At 47.1% G+C, this 18,777-nt stretch overlaps 1 protein-coding gene across 4 annotated transcripts in view; it reads left to right on the plus strand.

Annotated features, from left to right (window-relative positions):
* LOC149275469 (ELKS/Rab6-interacting/CAST family member 1-like) overlaps positions 1–18,777 on the plus strand; it is a 78,544-nt gene that overhangs the window by 50,910 nt on the left and 8,857 nt on the right. For all 4 annotated transcript variants that reach the window (XM_089504666.1, XM_089504667.1, XM_089504669.1 and 1 more), the window contains 3 exons: positions 1,825–1,985; positions 13,131–13,278; positions 17,805–17,906. In XM_089504666.1, coding sequence (XP_089360792.1) covers positions 1,825–1,985; positions 13,131–13,278; positions 17,805–17,906 — 411 coding nt within the window. The remainder of the gene's footprint in view (positions 1–1,824; positions 1,986–13,130; positions 13,279–17,804; positions 17,907–18,777) is intronic.

The raw sequence follows: 18,777 nt of genomic DNA on the forward strand, positions 1-18,777 counted from the left end.
TAGGATCCATAGGATGACAAGAGGCTACCACTAGAACCGCAAGGCTATCTCACGTGAAATCCATTCCTGGCACCACGGAACAACCAGGGATTATCGCCGGTCCGTGATTGGAATATACGGAGTCAAAATATTCTTTGGCAACTTTGTCTGGGGCAATTTTTTTTAATTAATAAAGGAATTGTGACTAATGTCTCAAGTACCATCCGTGGCCAAGCGTAGAACGTATTCTTTGAATTGAGGTGGTTTAGCTGGGAATTGCCTCCCTGTCCCCGTGCTAGAACATCTCTGATAAAGGTCCTTGGTAGAGGAGGACTAATTAATTGGCTTCATATTAGGACCAGATCCATCTAGGTCGTTAGACACTCCCAGCACTCACAGCCAGCCTTCTTCTGTCCCTGGAATCTGACTTTGGTGGGCAATCTGGCAGAAAAAGCATTCATTGCCTTTTTTAACGTGCAGTTCTTCCGTATAACGGCTGGCTGGTTATGCTCCGTCCCGGCTCTTGCCGTTGCTGTAACCTTATGTGACCTTTTCCCACATTAAGAAACCAGAAAAATAGACTCTGGTTTCCTTTCCTTCTAGGTGTAGCAGCAAAATAAACCTCCCCGAGTCTGTCTCTTCCAAACCATCATTTCCCCCAAAACATGGCTATTTTAGGGGTTTTTTCACAATTTATATTCCTAGTTATTTTTCTTTTTTTCCTAATTTTGCGACCGAGGGAGATGGGTGTTTTAACCCCACACTTAGCGGAGCAGTCCCTTTTCTTTCAATCATTTTACTTGCTGAGGCTTTAAGCGGATTGTGAGGTTGGCAGTCTGTGTGGCTGCGGTCCCAGCCCCGGCACATGGAGAAGACATTCAGGGACAGGGCTGTGTTCCACCTGCAGCTTGACGTGTAATTAAGCGTTGAGGTCAGGAAGGAACCGAGATGCCCGTGAGCTTCAGCAGACAGCCTCCTCTCTGTGCTCAAACCGCTAAAGCCCCCTTTTACCTTGCAGGAGAGGCTGAATGGAAGTCATCCCCGTTCTTGCGTTATCCAGCCTCGCTCCGGAGATCCGTACGAGGCTCGGCGAACGGGACAACAGTTTTTTTACACTGAACCCTATTCATGGAGCGACCTTGGCATGTGCACACAAAAGCCCTCTTTAATTATAATTGCCTTTTAATCAGTAGGTTATTATGGACGCTCTGAAACGCCCTCTTGTTCTATGCCAGGCATGTTTCAGACCCGCGAGAGGCCGAGGTGGTCCCGCGGTGTGAACAGCAGATTGTAAACTTTATTTAGGAGTTAAAGGGACGTGGCCCCTGTCTGCTCTCATAGAATACAGCTGTATACATCAAGGGGACCTTCTTGTAACATGTTACGGGGGTCTTATTCTATTTTGTTACGCATGCTTACAAATTAAATCATAGCGGTGGAGCAGATCGTTGTGTGTTCTAGCTGGTCCCCTCGAACCTTTCCTTGTAAAATGCGGGACCTGTTTAATGGCGTAATGGGTTTTACACCAAGTGCCTTCTCCAAGCATCAAAAGAGAGAGATGTTATACATATCCTCAAGTGGTTATCAAAAGATATGAAGGTTACTTTGTGGCGCATGAGGTTCTCTCTTGTAACAGCTGTTGGGTGCAATGTATTAGGTCTGTGATACTGGTCTACCATCGGTCGGTAAACCTGTCCAGCTGTCGTTGGACCCTCCGATCATAGTCCATTGCAGCTGAACGGAAGGCAGTAGAAGTTAAGGTTAAAGGTGTCCCAACCCTGTCTTGCTTCCTTATGGACGTACCTTTTATAGAGCTGTTAAGCCAATGTTTTCTCCCCATGGCAGGTGGAAGAGCTGATGCTGGCGATGGAGAAGGTGAAGCAGGAGCTGGAGTCTATGAAGGCCAAGTTGTCTTCTACGCAGCAGTCCTTGGCTGAGAAGGAGATCCATCTGACCAGCCTGCGGGCCGAGAGACGCAAGCATCTGGAGGAAGTGCTGGAAATGAAGTAAGATCCGATTTGTATCACCTCTCTGCTTAAATACTTTGTCAGAACACAGCAGACCTGTCGGCAGTGTTAGTTCTTTAATAAAGTTTAAAAAAAATCAGATTGTTACCCCAAAACCACAAAAAAAACCCATAAATCCCCAATCATGGATTCATAGAGCACATATGTAGCTCTCACCCAGCTATACTTAGGATTATTGGGTATTACGTGTGTTCCTTTTGGCATATGGTCTCCACCACAGCCATTCGCACCCGGGTCACATTTTGCGCTTTAACAGCTGGTAGCCAAGTTCATGTGCTCTTGACGCATCACACACACATATATATATACCGTATTTTTCGCTCCATAAGACGCAGTTTTTTTCCTCCCAAAGTAGGATGAAAAATCAGCCGCGTCTTATGGAGCGAAGATGCAGGCAGGGAGGGGGGGGGGGGCAACGATATACCGTATTGGCTCGAATATAGGCCGCACTTTTTCCCCCCACTTTAAGACTTTAAAGTGGGGGTGCGGCCTATATTCGGGGTCTAGCGCCCGACGCCCGGGACATGCAGTCCCGGGCGCCGGGCAGGCAGCGGGGTTAGGATACAGATCCCCCGCAGCGGTGCAGGGGACCTGCATCCTAATCCCCGATACGCTCAGACAGCCTCCCCTGCCAGCACTTCCCACGGGGGGGGGGGGGGTGCCGGCACGGGAGGTTGTCTAAGCGCATCGTGCGGATGCGTTTTACCTCTGCACCCCCCGCGGACTTACCGGAGCAGACTCCCGGGTGTCTTGCGGGGTCGGCGGGGGACGTCTACGCAATACAACTTCCGGTGCCGGATGTGCCGCACCGGAAGTTGTATTGCGTAGATGTCCCCCGCCGGCCCCGCAAGACACCCGGGAGTCTGCTCCGGTAAGTTGGGGAGGGGGGGGCAGAGGGGGACAGTGGCAGCGTATCTCGGGGAGGGAGGACAGTGGCAGCGTATCTCGGGGAGGGAGGACAGTGGCAGCGTATCTCGGGGAGGGAGGACAGTGGCAGCGTATCTCGGGGAGGGAGGACAGTGGCAGCGTATCTCGGGGAGGGAGGACAGTGGCAGCGTATCTCGGGGAGGGAGGACAGTGGCAGCGTATCTCGGGGAGGGAGGACAGTGGCAGCGTATCTCGGGGAGGGAGGACAGTGGCAGCGTATCTCGGGGAGGGAGGACAGTGGCAGCATATCTCGGGGGGCGGGGGGGGGGCAGAGTGGCAGTATGTTTTTTGGTGCTTTTTTAAAGAAAAAAACTTTTTCTTTAAAAAAGCACCAAACTTTTAGGGTGCGGCCTATATACGGGGGCGGCCTATATCCGAGCCAATACGGTACTCACCAAAAGTGTCCCGGACAGTCTCTGTCTCGCTTCGCCGTCCAGGGGAGGTCTTCATCTGGAGACCGCCGCCTCTGTCGCCGCCTCTCCTCTTCTCTGGTCCGTTGCGACGGCTAAGGGCGGACTGGATGGAGAGGACGGGGGGATTTGACGCAAGCGCCGTGTCACGTATGGCGCCGGCGCATGCCCAGTACGGCGCTTGTAGTCCAACTACACTTCCCATCATGTCTGACCAGCTTTTTTCTGTGCAGGCATGACGGGAGGATGATGTCCTTTTTTTATAGCCCATTTTTTAGCTCAAAATATTTTTTCCTTTTTTTTCTCCTCTAAAATCTAGGTGCGTCTTATCAGCAGGTGCGTCTTATAGAGCGAAAAATACGGTATATATAATGTATATGTATGTGTATATAATGTTGATATGTGATATATTACTGCTTCAATATTCATGTTTTATAAAGAATTAGATGTTTCTGGCAGCCTATTATCCCCCCCCCCCCCCCTTGTTGTTAAGCTGCCGACGGTTTTGTTGGGGTCAGAGAAGGGAGAGAACTTCAGGACGGAAAATGAATTAAATATCCCGCTTCAACCACCTTTAGCCACAGATAAGCCTCGCGTATTCGCAACGGGTCCTCGGCGTTGTGAAAGTGTAAAGCTCCAAACGTGGGAGACCCGAAGTCGATGCCCTACCTACGATTTCTGCTCTCCTGAGCGCAGTTATACTCTCTTCTGACGTGATATATTGTAACTTGTGAAATCCTTGTTCCTTAAGTGGTGCCAAGCATTAAGCACAAGGGAAATATCTCCTCATTTCTGGTCTCGGTCGGTCTATTTCACGTCCTACTCCAGCTAAGTAGCAGGAGTCTTTTAACACCCGGAGCGCTCTGCGTCCCCCTGAAGCCAAGGGCAGCGACCGCTCTCCTAACACGGAAAGGGGTTAAGTGTCTTCGTGTTGCCTTGTAACGCGCCAGCTCGCAAGATGTGATAATTATGTCATGGTGCACTCGGCACGTCAAGGCCCTGTGTGGCTCTTTGTCTTTTAATGTGGTTCTCAGCTGGCGTTGCGCCTGTCCCGTACGCCGAGTCTCCTGTCTTTCACAGGATCCGAAATAATCTCTCCTCCCCAAGACCCCCCCCGCCCCCGCTTCTCGCTGCCTTCTTTTGGCTCTACGTCCGACTCATTAGCAGCCGGCCTCTTCCAAGCTTCGCGTCACCAGAAAGCGGAAATTCTCTGTCCCGTGGCCGCCTGCGAGAGACATTTTTGTATTCTGCTAATGAGGCGCGGCGACCCCGACAGAAGCAGGCGAGGTGCAAAATCTCCAAAAGCGTTGTCTGAAAGTGATCCAAAGCAACCCCCCCCCCTTACAAATAAACTCTCCTTCACACACCCTAGATACCTCTCGCTGAGCCATGAACCCCCACCCCTGGGGCTTCGAGTCTTTCCATATACCCCACCGTCCCGCCTGTCTTGGTCGCACATTCTCGATTCATCGGTTGTGTAGCCGAGCCGCTTCACTGTGCGGCATTTGCCAACGAAATGTTGGCACGGCCCCCCTCAACTCAGTTAGTGCTCCAAAAATCCCACACCGCTAACACACAAGATTCAATGTAACAAGATCATTTAGAATATTAAGCAACCCTTATAATTCTTGTTAAAGCTGTAAAAACATTTCAGCTGAAAATTCTGCCACGTATCACGCCCTTTAAAATAAACGCAACGTTGTTGCGGATCCCTATAAAAAAAGGGGTTTTTTGCCAATGTACCCCAAACCCTGCTTCTAATGCCCCCCCAACCCCCATCAGAGACCCCACTGGAACCCTTTCAAATGTTACTTTTTCTCCTTATACTGTTACTTTTCTTTTTGTCTTAGAAAGGAATATGATAGCAGACCTGGGGGGGGGGTTTAAGAAATGAAGGTTTAATTTGGGGGCCTAAAAAGTAAAAGTGTCAGGAAAGGGCATGACCTTGTCAGGAAGGGCATGACCTTGGCATTGAGCCATATCTCGTCATCAATAAGGTCCTTGTTCTTACCTCTGATGGCCCTGAAGTTTCCGTTCTCATTATTCATGCTCCTGCCACTCGCCCCAACAATGGCCAGATTTAGGTCTTTAGGGACGTAAATCATTTTGTGGAATATGGTCTTTAAGAGAATAACGATGAAAAAAAAGCAAAATTGGCATGACTGTTCTTTAAGAAAGATGTCTACTTGCCATGCCCCATGCTTCATTAGGGTGGACTTTCTTTCAGCTTATTCACAGCTAATCGAACTACTTGCCGCTTGGCTTTCTTGGTCCTCAGGGGCCGTAGTCGATGTATTCAATGGGCTTGAATATATTCCTTTCTTCCCCAATGTGTTCTTTTTCTTTTTGTACGATGTTAACACGTTATGTTGGCCTTTAGACCGCTGGCCGTGTCTCAGACCCCTAGATTAATAACTTGGCTTTTATGGTTCCAGCATTAGCCAAGCGGACGAGCCTGAATCGCTGAATATGTTTGATTTTAGTCCTCCTCACCAAGACCGAGTCATACTCAGATTACATAAGAGGTCCGACCGTTATTTATAGGGGGGGTTGAGTTGTTATGAGCTTATCGCTTGGTGAAGCTGCCCATCAGGTGCGAGCCGGTCTATGATTAAGGTCTAATAAACACAAATCGATATCAAAGAGTACAACAGTGTTTAATTTACCCCATTTCATTTATAAAGTCATTTATAAAGTCATTCCTGCTGTTTCTATACACATTATCGGGGCTTTTAGGGCTGTAGAACCCTGCAATACCCTCATACCCAGCAAAAGAGGGGCATCAGGGGATTGGACTTCACTCCGGGGAGCACGGCAGACTTTGTTGTTTCTTATCATCTATTTCCCAAATATTTTGCACTTATGAAAGTTTATAATTCTTTCCAGGATGGTCTGCCATGACCTCTGACCCCGGTAGGAAGTAGAGCCGTGACCTTCTGACACGTTGCCCCCTTATGGGTATAACCCTCTGCCACAGCTTACTGAAAACATGTCCAGCTGTCCCCTCCGTGTCCCTAACGTGTCGCTTGAGAAATCCAGAGGCAGATGAAATGTATCCGGTGTACCAAATGCATGTATTTCTCTACCGGATATGCACTTATACCGTGTTCTGCAGAGCTTACAATCAAACTCGAGAGAGCCAAGCAAGAAACCTCAGGAGTTCTTAGCTGGACAAACTGTGTTGTTGGTTAAAAAAATATCTAGCTGGTAACAAGAAGTGGTTTGGCCTCTAACAGGAAGTGATGTAACCCGATGCCGATGACAGGAAGTGCCAACCTCTAATGGCAGGAAGTAGTACAACACTGGGTTGTCATAGCGTTATTACTGTATACAGCGCCGGGGGGTTATATTAGAGCGTTGTATACAGTAATATAACCCCTAGCTCTGTATACAACAATATAACCCCCGGTGCTGTATACAGTAATATAACCCCCCAGCGCTGTATTCAGTAATAACCCCAGCGCTGCATACAGTAATATACCCCCCAGCGCTGCATACAGTAATATACCCCCCGCGCTGTATACAGTAATATACCCCCCAGCGCTGTATACAGTAATATACCCCCCAGCGCTGTATACAGTAATATAACCCCCGGTGCTGTATACAGTAATATAACCCCTCAGCGCTGTATACAGTAATATAACCCCCAGCGCTGTATACAGTAATATAACCCCCAGCGCTGTTTACAGTAATATAACCCCCAGCACTGTATACAGTAATAACCCCCCAGCGCTGTATACAGTAATATAACCCCCCAGCGCTGTATACAGTAATATAACCCCCAGCGCTGTATACAGTAATATAACCCCCCAGCGCTGTATACAGTAATATAACCCCCCAGCGCTGTATACAGTAATATACCCCCCAGCGCTGTATACAGTAATATAACCCCCGGTGCTGTATTCAGTAATAACCTCCCCCAGTTCTGTATTCAGTAATAACCCCGACGCTGTATACCGTAATATAACCCCCAGTGCTGTATACAGTAATGTCGGTGGGTGACAAAAAACTGGTTTTATCTAATTTTGTTCCAATAAACTCCCTTTATCCGCAGACCTGGAGCCGCCATTGTTGTCAGTCGTGTGATATGTTGGGTGCTTTATGGCAATGCTAATGAAGTCCGTTCTAGAGCCCTGCGCGGGATGGCTTTTTTAATCCCGCTCCCGCTGATTTTTTGCCCGCTCCCGCAATGTGGGTGTTCCGCTCCCGCCACATTTGTGGCCAATTACGCCCCCACCTCCTTACCTGAACTGCAGAGTTCCCGCGCAGTCCCGCAAGGCTGCCTTCTCGCTGCTCCCTCACAGTGTCTCTTCTCTTGCTCCGCCCAGGAACAAGGCGGAGTCACGGGAAGGTACAGTGCCTGACCGCCCGCAGCACCGGCAACACTGCCCGTGCCCGCCTCCCAATGCAGGGAGAGTGTTCTACTGGGTAATTAAGACTGAGCCATTCTTATGTTTCCCACAGGCAGTATGATAATTAATCGAAGTGTTTGTCATTGATTACGGATGTAGAAAAACATATTAAATATCTATTAGATAATAGTATCTATTAAATATTTGTTCCATAGTTAATACATACAAGTATGGCAATCAAGACCCTTTGCAGCCGTCATCCCACCGGTATGGCTGCTCCGTCTTGGGCATTGCCAGTCCGTTTAATGTTCCTAGAACAGAAAGTGATTGTTTTTTGTGGGACCCCCGATGGAGGCAGCTGCGCCCGTTTGGTTTATAATGTAATCACTTAAGTGGCAAATGAGGCGTGAAAGGGCTTGGCAGCGCTGAGCGGTGGGTGCAGTGACTCGGGGGGCCCTTCCATCCCCACAATTCAAAGGAGGAAAGTGAGACCAGGTTAGGATTAATCAGACGCACAATGATAGAAAACACAATCCTTAATCCCTTCCCTCCGGACAAAGAGACCATTGTGCGCGTGTGAAAGAGATGCCTGGGGGGGGGGGAGAAGTGCCGGCTTTAGGTATTAAGATCCCCGACGGGTGGACGTGATATGCGCCCCCCCCCCCCTCATTAACTCATTGCGGTCACGGCGTCCTTCAGTGTAATGAGAGGTGAAATCACACCGTGTCACACGCATGTCGTGCCTGTCGCAGGTGACCGGGCAGCGCATGCACACGTTACCATGTCTATGCATGTTGGCAGGTGTAGGTACTCTTATTACTCCATATAACCCCGTCCTAAAAGTACTTTTATTACTCCGTATAACCCCGTCCTAAAAGTACTCCTATTACGCCGTATAACTCTAGATCACCTCTTCTTGTGCCACATACCCGCTTCCCGCGTTTCTTCCGCCTCTCTGTTACCCCGTCTCGTATTCTTGTAACTTCTTCGGAATGTTTCTTAGAACTCGCCCTTCGTGTTCCGAATCCCCGTCGCATCCAATCAGTGTCGGGCACGGGCGCCGTCCCGGTGGGCCGCGCGTTATGGTAATGATTAGCATGTACACGCTTCTAAGCATTCCTTGCTTTAGGTGACGGGGAGTCCGTGTATATCCCCCCCCACCCCTCCGCCTGACGGGTCAGGTCTGGAAGCCTCCCATGTGCAGCGCAGAATGCGGCCCCCATCTGCTAAGTGCTAATCTCTGCGCACACACACATGCATGTGCGTCCCCTGCATGCGCTGCGCGTGTGTTTGTATTTTAGAAGCTCGTGTAACTGCCTCCAGCTGCTGGCCGGCTACCAAGGGCAGAAAATAGCAATGGCTTGTGACTGGGGGGCCACACGTTTCTCGGCCCGGCCCGCAGGAATATCAATTTATTTAATAACTTTCAGGTGAGGCTCGTACTGCCGGGTATAATGAAGCTACTGTTGCATCCCGTGAGCTCAGCCTCCCTTCTCCGCGTCTCCTCCGAGTCTCCTCCGAGCCGTCACGCCTTCCACAGTTTGTCGAGAGGGAGGGAGACGCCGAAAAAAAAAAAAAAGTGAAACTTGCCTAAAACAACTTAATATTTATTTATTTTCTTGTACGTCAAATACAAAAAAAAAGAGAGTTTTTTAGGTGGGGGGGGTCATTCATTGGTCTTTTTCTGGGAGCCCGTTAAAGTCCGGACTGGGATGCCCCCCCCCCCCCACCACACACTCATGTTGGCACTTTTAACCCTATAATTATCAGAGGTAAAGTAGTGTGTTTCAATGGCAATGTGTCAAAGCAGAGAGAGAGAGACTAGGACTTTGGAGTTGTTTGTCCTGAAATGCAGTAAGAAAAAGTCTTGTTAGGTTTATCTACAGTTTAGCGATCATTAGGCAGCCATGGCCCTTTAAGGCCGGTGGGCACCTGATAACGTTAGGGGCGGTCGATTGCTGATCACACGCTGTGTTTTTATGCTCATGTAGCGCTCACCAGGCTGGTCACACACCGCGGCACCTGATCTTCTCCTAGAGTGTTAGCTCAGTTGCCCAGTGTAAATGTGAGGCGCAAGTGGCCCACTACTTGTCAGTCTATGGATTGAACTGGGAAATGGCACATCTGCTTCAACCCCCTCTTTTTAAGTCAAGAAATAGAGATCATGTGAGTTGAATAACATTTAGATCAATAAAGAAATAGGACCACATTTGGTCAGCACGGCTCGAGGTGGCCCATCGACGAACGTCGTTGACGGAGCAGAGCCATGAAATGTGATTTTGTTGTAGCTTTTGGGCTAAAGAGGAAACGTGATTAGCGAACAGACCCTCTGAACATTTATTATAAATAAAATTACTTCTGTAGAACGCCAGACTTCTCTTCTCTGATCTTAGCGTTGCATCGTCGACCTTGCTGCAGAAGTCTTCATTCAATCAGGTACGAGCTCCAAATATTTGTGGAATACGTTAATACTTTGGGCATTGCACTTGTAGAAATCCCGTGTTTTAACGTCCTTGGTTTTGGGAAATACGGCTTAACTCCGGGACTACTGTTGAGATGTTCCACGTTCTGAGTCTGGATGTCTGGAGCCCAGACATGGAAGAGGTCACGTCAGGTGATGGTCCAGGAGTTAAAGTCCTGATTTGCGACTCCTGACCACTGAAGCATCACTTATTCTTCAATCTGTCAAGTCTGGAATGCAGGGGTGGTGGGGGATTCTGGGAACAGAGACCCCCAGGAATCACGGACAGGGGGTCTGCTGGAGAGCAGGAGATAAACAGCTGGATAATGACACAGAGCAGGGATAACTCGGAGGACCCTGTGATTCTGGAGCAGACGGCGGGATTAACAAACAATCATTAAGATTTAGCATCGCTGAGTCTAACGCTGCAGCCAGGTTTGTGTGGGGTCCTGTGTGATGGCGCTTGGTGTCTCGGCTCTGGGTGATTTAAACCCTTTGCTGCCATCACGGTTTAGCACACCTTACACTGGCAGCGAATGTCTTAACCTCATGGAATGTTGCGTATTGGAATCATCCAACCTTCATCTTCTTCTTCTTCTTTTTTTATTGTCTTATAAATGCCACCGGGATTTAATAAATTCCAGAACATCTCCTCAAAAACTGTTGTGAAGTGTCTAAGATGACCTGTCCAGATTCTTCGTAATTCAGATTATGCTATCCGGGTATTTTAGGAGTCATGTCATACCAAGCTTGGCTTTGATTCTCCTTCATCATGGTTGTCCACCTACCAGACCGGATGTGTCCTGCACGTGGTCACCGCGTTGAAATCTTCTATACAGTGCCTGTGGGAGGGCGACGTCTTCCCAGGTCTCTACCGTACAGGTAGATGGTCCATTTTAGCCCTGGTGGGACATTTTCTTTTGTTATATGTTCGTTCTGGATGGATTTACCGTGACCGTTGTATTCCACTCTTAGTGTGACTTCCGTGAGGTCGCTCTCGCCTGCGCTTTATAACACGGAATCTTCGGTTCTTGCGTTCTCATCATAACCTTTCGACGTATCGGGGATATATATTCCGTGGCGCTTGTCTCTTTTTTCAGTGAACTCACACAAACATAACAGACGGCAGCGATTTGACAGCATCCAGGCCCTAGCGCCTGTTAACACTCCTCTAGCAGAGGTCAGACCCCCACTTAACATAGTTTATTTTCGAGTGCTCATGGCCCTTATTTTTAGACACTTGATATTCCGCCTGTCTGCCCTAAAGTGCTCTGTCTCGGTGTAGGCTCTCACTGCCCATCCTTGGGGTTGCCTTCCCTTGGGGGTAGGGTGATAAATTCCGCCTCCGGACCTCGCCACGGACAGCGTGACGCTAACGGCGCTTGCTCTATGGCCGCGACTTACTCGTTTCTCCTGAAGCCTCCTAGAGAAGACCACACATGTTATTTGTGAAAACTGTATTTATTGATCAAATCCCCAAATATTCTGCCATGATGAGCAATGACTGGTCTCTTTCAGCTCATTTTCCCCTTTATATTTAAATTTCAAAATGTGAATGAAAAAAAATATAATATATATTATAAAATAAAATCCTAATTATCCAGGTAACCCTATGTATAAGTTATATATGAGTTTTGTGTAAGTCATGTCCATGGTAAAAGTCTGGATCCATTAAAAAGCTGATGTATCAGCAGTATAGGGAGAGACGTGGGACAAACCTCCTAATGCATTTCGCACCCATAGGCTACGACGCATTTCGCTTACCCTTATTTTTCCGCATTGGACACTCATGACGGGGGGTATGAAGGAAAACTTAAGCTTTTATGGGATACATAATATCAGGAGCAGAAGAAGTTGTGCAGGAAATCACTGCTCGACACACAATAAACTTGTGTTATGAATCAATTAAAGGTGGTGTTCCACTTACACTAAACATCTCTAGACTGTAAGATCACCACCTGATGTATCGGTTTGTCTTAGTCTGCCAAGTTTAGTCTTGTTAGACCCCTTAAGTATATGTATTGTATGAAGCGCCGCTTACATTGTAGGCGCTATATAAATAAAAGATGATAATAGTGATAAAAATAAACATTAATTGCCCTCTGTTGTATTGTGTTAAGCAAACAAGCCTTTATCATATCTGTCATTTTATTCTTTCCCATCAAAACAACACAGAAGCTTTTAGCAAGGCTTTTCATTTATACGGCAATAACCTATCGGTGCCTGCTTTGTGTCACGTGACAATTAAGTGTTATGAATGATGCTTCTAATGCTATATTTGGTTTACAAATCTAACAACAACTTTTACTATCCAAGCCCAAAAAGGCTGTCCTATCCTGAATAATATATACATACACACACACACACTGTGATGTTTGCTATGTTTTGGAGATTGTTTCCACGCGTTAAGCCAAACTCAGCCTTTGCTTTGATCCTCAGTACCCCCCCCCCCCCCCCCCCCGACGAAGCCGAGTTTCTCTCTTTGGTGAAACGCGTCGGGTTTTTTTTAAATTTTGTGCTTGTATTCGTAGCTATGTCGGTATAGTCACCCCGATGTCTAATCGGATTATTAATAGCTTTTAGCTAGAATTTTAGTGTCTGGGGTAGACAAGTTATTTAAGGATATTGGAAGACTTTAGAATAGGCGCAGGGGGACTTTAGTTTTGTTGGGCAGAACCTAAGGGTAGAATGTCTGGGTTTTGATAGGTTTATGTAGAGCTCTTGATACATATCATACCCCGGGATTTCAGGTTTAGAACTTTAGGAGTCCTTTATTTTCCTTTTTGTTTTGTTTTTTTAATATCGCTGGAATTTAATTTTGAGAACAGTATTTTTTTGTTTGATCCATATAGCATGTGATCCATATATCATGTCTTTAGGGACAAAGCTAAAAGCTGGCAATGCCATATATTTAAGGCCAGTCCTGGCTGTTTTGCTTTTTTGCTTTTTTATTTGTTTTTTTTCCCCCCCGCAGGCAGGAAGCGCTCCTGGCCGCCATCAGTGAAAAAGACGCGAACATCGCTCTGCTGGAACTCTCCTCGTCCAAAAAAAAGAAAACCCAAGACGAGGTCGCTTCTCTGAAGAGGGAGAAAGACAGGCTAGTGCAGCAGCTCAAACAGCAGGTGAGCAACACGGCCACCTGCGGCCCTTGGTTAAAAGGACAGCGGTTTCAGGCTGGCAGAGGAGGATGGGAGATGTAGGAGGATGGAGTGCCGTAGGTTGGACACCCCTGCCCCCCTGGCCTAGGGACATTGCGGTGCCCGATGGCATTAGATTAACTGCTGTTAACGCTTCAAAACCACATTTTCTTTCATTCTCCAAAGTCACCCGTTCGGTGTCATTTAAAGTGGTCTGAAATCTATATATTTTTGGCTTGTTTTAGAAACTTCCTTAGGCAAGTATTTTTCTGTTACAGAGATTGGAATATATTGTATGTAAAATCACCAGTTTCGGGGCATTAAGTGCCGCCTCCCCGGTGCGGTTCTGTAGGCACCAGAGCTGACCTTTGCGTAAGGGTTTGATGTTTGCTGTGGACACCTTCGTTCCCCTCTTCTTACACCCCCCCCCCCCCCACCATTATGGTGCTCTAGGTTACTACAGATTATAAATCATGGTCTTGGTTTGTACTGCCAGGCATTTTTTTCCCTAGGAATAGCGTATGTTATATGGGGATTCTCGCCAGCGGTCTAAGTGAAGGGTGTGTGTGTGTAGACACAGTGTTCTGTGACACTCTGCAGACGTGAGGATGAGATCAGACGTAAATCCTTCCAGTTCACATTTTTATGTCCTGGTCCCACACTCTTCATAGAAATATCTTGGTTTGTGTCTGTTCTGGAGAAATAGCACCAGGCGTTGTGTTACTGGTGCCTTCTTCTGTCTCAGATGAGGGATTTTGGTCTCATGAACAGTATATTTCTTGGTATTTATTGTCTTTCCGTCCACTGGCTTCACCTGATGGATAACTTTAGGGCACATAGGCTGTTTATGTATAAAATTGGTGTCATCACCTGCAAAAACTCTTTGAATGGAACATTCAAAGTTTTACATAGGATATCTTTACTTGATTTGTTGTTTCCATGACAGCACTTGGATCAGTCCACATCGGAAGTCTGGGCAAGGGATATTGATGTCTTTTCGTGCAATTAACAGTTGTGACAGGCTACCATCATGCGACTAAGTGATATTCTCTCACGACAACACACTGAGGGTCGTTGTTAGCTGCGAAGGAATTATATTTTCCTGTTTTTAGTTCCAGATGAATAACGGCAAACACTAAGCCAGTCAGCGGTGAGGCTGCGGGATGTAGGTGCGTTGTAGTTCTAGAAGTCACTAATGCAGCTTCTGTTTAGACGTTCCTGTGGAACCGACCTTTTAGGAGCCGACGGACGTCCTTTGCAAAAATAGTAAAGTTTCTGAGACGTCAGGGCTCGACAGAGCCTCCCTATCCAGATTCCGTCCAGCGTGAACAGTGACTGCATATTTCCACGGATTGTGCGGTATGAGGACCTTTAGGAAATCGTACACGTCATTTTAAATATTACATGACTCGCTTCCCTGCGTCCCGGTTCGGCTTTGATAACCGCAAGAGACATGGGGTTTAATGTTCTTGTCGCTCTTCTTACGGGTGTTTAAACGTTCCCTTAGAGAACGTTCTCTAGGAATTCTAAGTCCTCGTCTGTGCCTTCATGGATTGGGAGATTGTGGGACCAGCAGTCGGGGGACATCGTTGCTTTTGAAAGGAAAAAAGTGGATGTCCTATACATTGTGGCAGCCAAATAGCTTGCAAATGTATAGATCAAGTGATAGTTTGATTGCAGTTTCACATGGTGGCAGCATGGAGAGAGAACCTGCTCCTGTGCATTAATTCCATAATGAATTGCTTCTGGATACCGATTGGGTGCAAAAGAAAATGTTTCATTGGCAACAAGTAAATAACTATTCGTTAATATCTTTGCTGTAGATTTCCGCTCTTTTTTCGGCTTGTGGAGTGCATGCCGGTAGTAAAATTCATGAAAGGCGAGGTGTTCCTCATTTTACGATGTGAAGGGCCGCTGCTACTTCCTTTTAGAAACTGCAAACTTGATCTCTCTGTGATTCTTTAACTCTATGGCCCTTTCACCACCCTGCCATTAATTACTTGTAACTACAGAAAGGTGACACCTTAATTAAGACCGTTGGGTCGTAAAGATCAGTTAGCGAGGACGACGCCGAATCACCCATCACTGGGGTGCTAATGAAACCTGCTACTGGCCTGTCGGAGGGCTTTACTAAGTGGCAGAAACTCTCAAGTAGAACACTGTCAAGTGTTGCAAGCAGAAGCACTTCCTGGAAGCCGCTTGCTTGCCCACTGCCGGCGTTCTTCATCTCTTCCATCGCAGATAATTCCATCTTTTCCTTCCCCTAGTTTAGTCCTGGTGCCAGACTTCCCCAGATAATATCCATGTCCCAGTCCCTTTGCCGTTGCCCCTCAGCCTCTCCAGAGGACCGGTACCCTTTGCTCCGTTGGGGTTTGTCTCATCACCTTGACCCCATTGTGGTGTTTTCCGGAAAGTAGAGCGATTTCCTTATGTTCTGCTTGTAACATGCCATTGCAACCCAACCTTCTTGGAGGTGGAGATGGAGGCCCTAGCGGTTCCCAAAACAGCAGCCAACCTTGTCAAGATGGCGCTCCTTAAATTTTTTTCTAGCTTTGCTATTCTAATTATTCCAACCTAATGAATGTTAATCAGTTAAACGCTGAAACATTCCGTATGGTACATAGTAGATGATGAATGGCATAGATGAATGGTATTGGTGTCCATTCCACTGACCTCTCAAGTGATCCATGTGCTTCCAGAGAATGAATGTCACAGCATCATATTGGTCATATTTCACCCGTCATCATCATTATTATTATTATTATTTCTCTAATTTAGCCTAATGGGGTCGTCTCTCACACATTCCCAGAGCCTTCTGGTGGAGAGTCACGTTCTCCGTCCTCTCTCTCTGTCTCTGTCTCTCTCTCTCTCTGCGGCTAGTGTCATGTCTCGCGAGCTCGGAGAGGTCTTTGGCCAGCGGCGAGAATCCGTCTGACAAGAGCATGGCCGTTCAGTAACAGTCACTTCATCTGCGGTTCTTTGAAACAGACATGAAAAGGAGGAATCGGTGGTGTTTAGGCTGGAGCACGCAGACACAAGAGTTACACAACCCAACAACTATGAGAATAAGTCGAGACTGGCTGTGTGTTGTGTAGGAACATTGTGGTAGTTAAGGACTTAAGATCTTCCATTTAACGAGCATTACATTTTAGAACATTTAGCCATCTGTGAATGACCATAAAATCGGCTAACGTGTCACACCTTCCCTTTCTGTATCGTTTTCTACCGAACCTTTTAGACGTCCCCGTTTTTAGATCCCGGAGTTTTCCTCGTCTCTCCTTCGGTTAACAATTCTTGCCGGATTCCACGTGATTAATGTCGTCTGTCAGTCATTCCTTTAAAATAAATTCATCCCCCCAGTCGTCTTCTGCGTCCCAAACGATGACGTTGATCTAATAAGACTGAACTTGATGGACCTTTTGTGACTTTTTCAGCCTTAAAAAGTCCAAGTTATATTTCTCTGCATAGAATCATGGGAGTTAGAGAAGCAAAAACGAACAACGTTTAGCTGGAAGAAGCTGGAGGATGCCAATGGCCGGTGTCCACGGGCCAAAAGCAAGGTCCATGGTCAGGGCTGGCAATAGAGCTTTCGGCATTGTGCTCGGTGTAGACACATTGCGTTTGGATTTGCGTCTTCATCTGGAATGGGGCTTCTTTCACCATTACGTAGCCTCCGGCAAAGTGTCCATGGCAAGGGTAACCAGCAGGGCCGGACTGGGGATGACTAGGTGGCCCTGGCTCGTTAAGGCCAGAGGATCCCAGATAATGTATGTTATGTGAGCCTGGCAACCAGTCCATTTTGTTCGGTTAAATACCCTTCGCAAAGTCTTTTGTTGTCTACCCCTGTAATAAGTAACTTATTTTATTCCCTTACGCTTGTAAATAAACATGTGACCCCCGAAGCTCAAGTTGAAATACTTTGGAGCTGAAGCAATATTTACTCCTGGGTGTTAGGATGCTATGTCAGCATCAGGCCCAGCTGGGGACAAGTGTCCTGCACGTATGTGCAAATTCCTGCTCTCATGTCTTTTGTATGTACTCAGCTGTTTAACCCCCTGCGCTTGTTATGGCTGGATGACCCCTCCACACTCGCTGCAGAGGAGTTGGCTGCAGCATCCAGCCTGAGATTCAGGGGATGTCGTGTTTTTTTTTTGTTTTTTTTTGCTTCTGCGGAGGAACGCGGTTAACCCTTTCCTGCTGTAGGGGGCCAGCCAACCAGATCGTATTTAAATTGTACAGCAACGCGGAATGTGTTAGCGTTTAATAAGTAAAGAATGATAATAATGAGATCATAGACGTCGCTCGCCCGCAAAGCAATCGTCATTTCCAGGATTGGTGATTTTTGTAAAAATCTATTTATTTACATAATAAAGTGAATCGTTTTTTTACCGGAATCTGGATTTTTGATCCATACGTAATTTAGGCTGAGAGTAATTGTTTTGGTTTTGTTTGTTGCATTTGTATCCTTAAAATATTGAATGCTGATACATCAGATACCTTTCTTCCCGCAGACGCAAAACAGAATGAAGCTCATGGCGGATAATTATGAAGGGGACCATATGAAATCTTCTGCCCACGCCAACCAAACCAACCACAAGCCCTCCCCAGATCAGGTATGGTTTTCTAAGCGTTAAATCGCACATTAATTGTATTTTAACACTCCAGCTAGCTTCTGGGACAGGGCTGCAAAGAGGACAGGGTTAAACACCGGGCATCCTCGACGCCTATGGCAATATGAAACGGGGGCAACACCGGACACCCCTAAAGCGTATACAACCCTTTGGACTTTGCTGTTTGTACTTGGATCAGGATGCCCTGAACTGCAGCTTCAGGTGAAAGCCAAGTGGGGAAACGTCCGCTAAATGGTTGCATCATTGGCCAAGCCGCGTGAAATCCAGCCCTGGCTTTGTGTATCGGGGTAAAAAGACGATAAAACGCCAGGTCAATGAATAATGACATCTCTTTGAGTTCAGCGTGATTGCTTCCTCTTGTGTCCCGGCAGGAATGCTGTGGCCCCCGTTGGACATTAGCTTTGATACAAGGACCCCGGGGTTTCCAAAACATTATGCGAGCCACCCGCCCCCGACTCCTTTCCTCCTTGTATCCCATGCCAAGCCCTTGGTGGATCCTTTCTCTCTCTAAGCCCCGTTCACAAAAGGTTCCTTATGTCTCCCCGCGGATAATCTGGAATTAAAGAAGAACTAAACTTTAAAATCAAGCTTTCCGCTTTTAACAAAGTTGTCTCGTGTGTTCCGAACTGCTGTCTGTCTACAGCATGCCTTGCGGAGCTGTCCAACTTTTAATAACATCTACCATCTGTCCTGGGATTTTCTTCCATGAATTCTCATCCAAAAATAATATAAAAATAATAAGGTGAGGCTGGACAAATCCCGGGGCCAAATACCCACGATCCCTAACGCCAACCCCCAACGGTACACAGGCTCCGAAAACTCTATATATAGCAATTGCCCCTGCCCTAAAATA

This window comes from Sceloporus occidentalis, unplaced genomic scaffold, assembly GCF_023333645.1.
Source record: "Sceloporus occidentalis isolate IW3139 unplaced genomic scaffold, rSceOcc1.0.p SCAF_284, whole genome shotgun sequence".
Classification (NCBI taxonomy): Eukaryota; Metazoa; Chordata; class Lepidosauria; order Squamata; family Phrynosomatidae; genus Sceloporus; species Sceloporus occidentalis.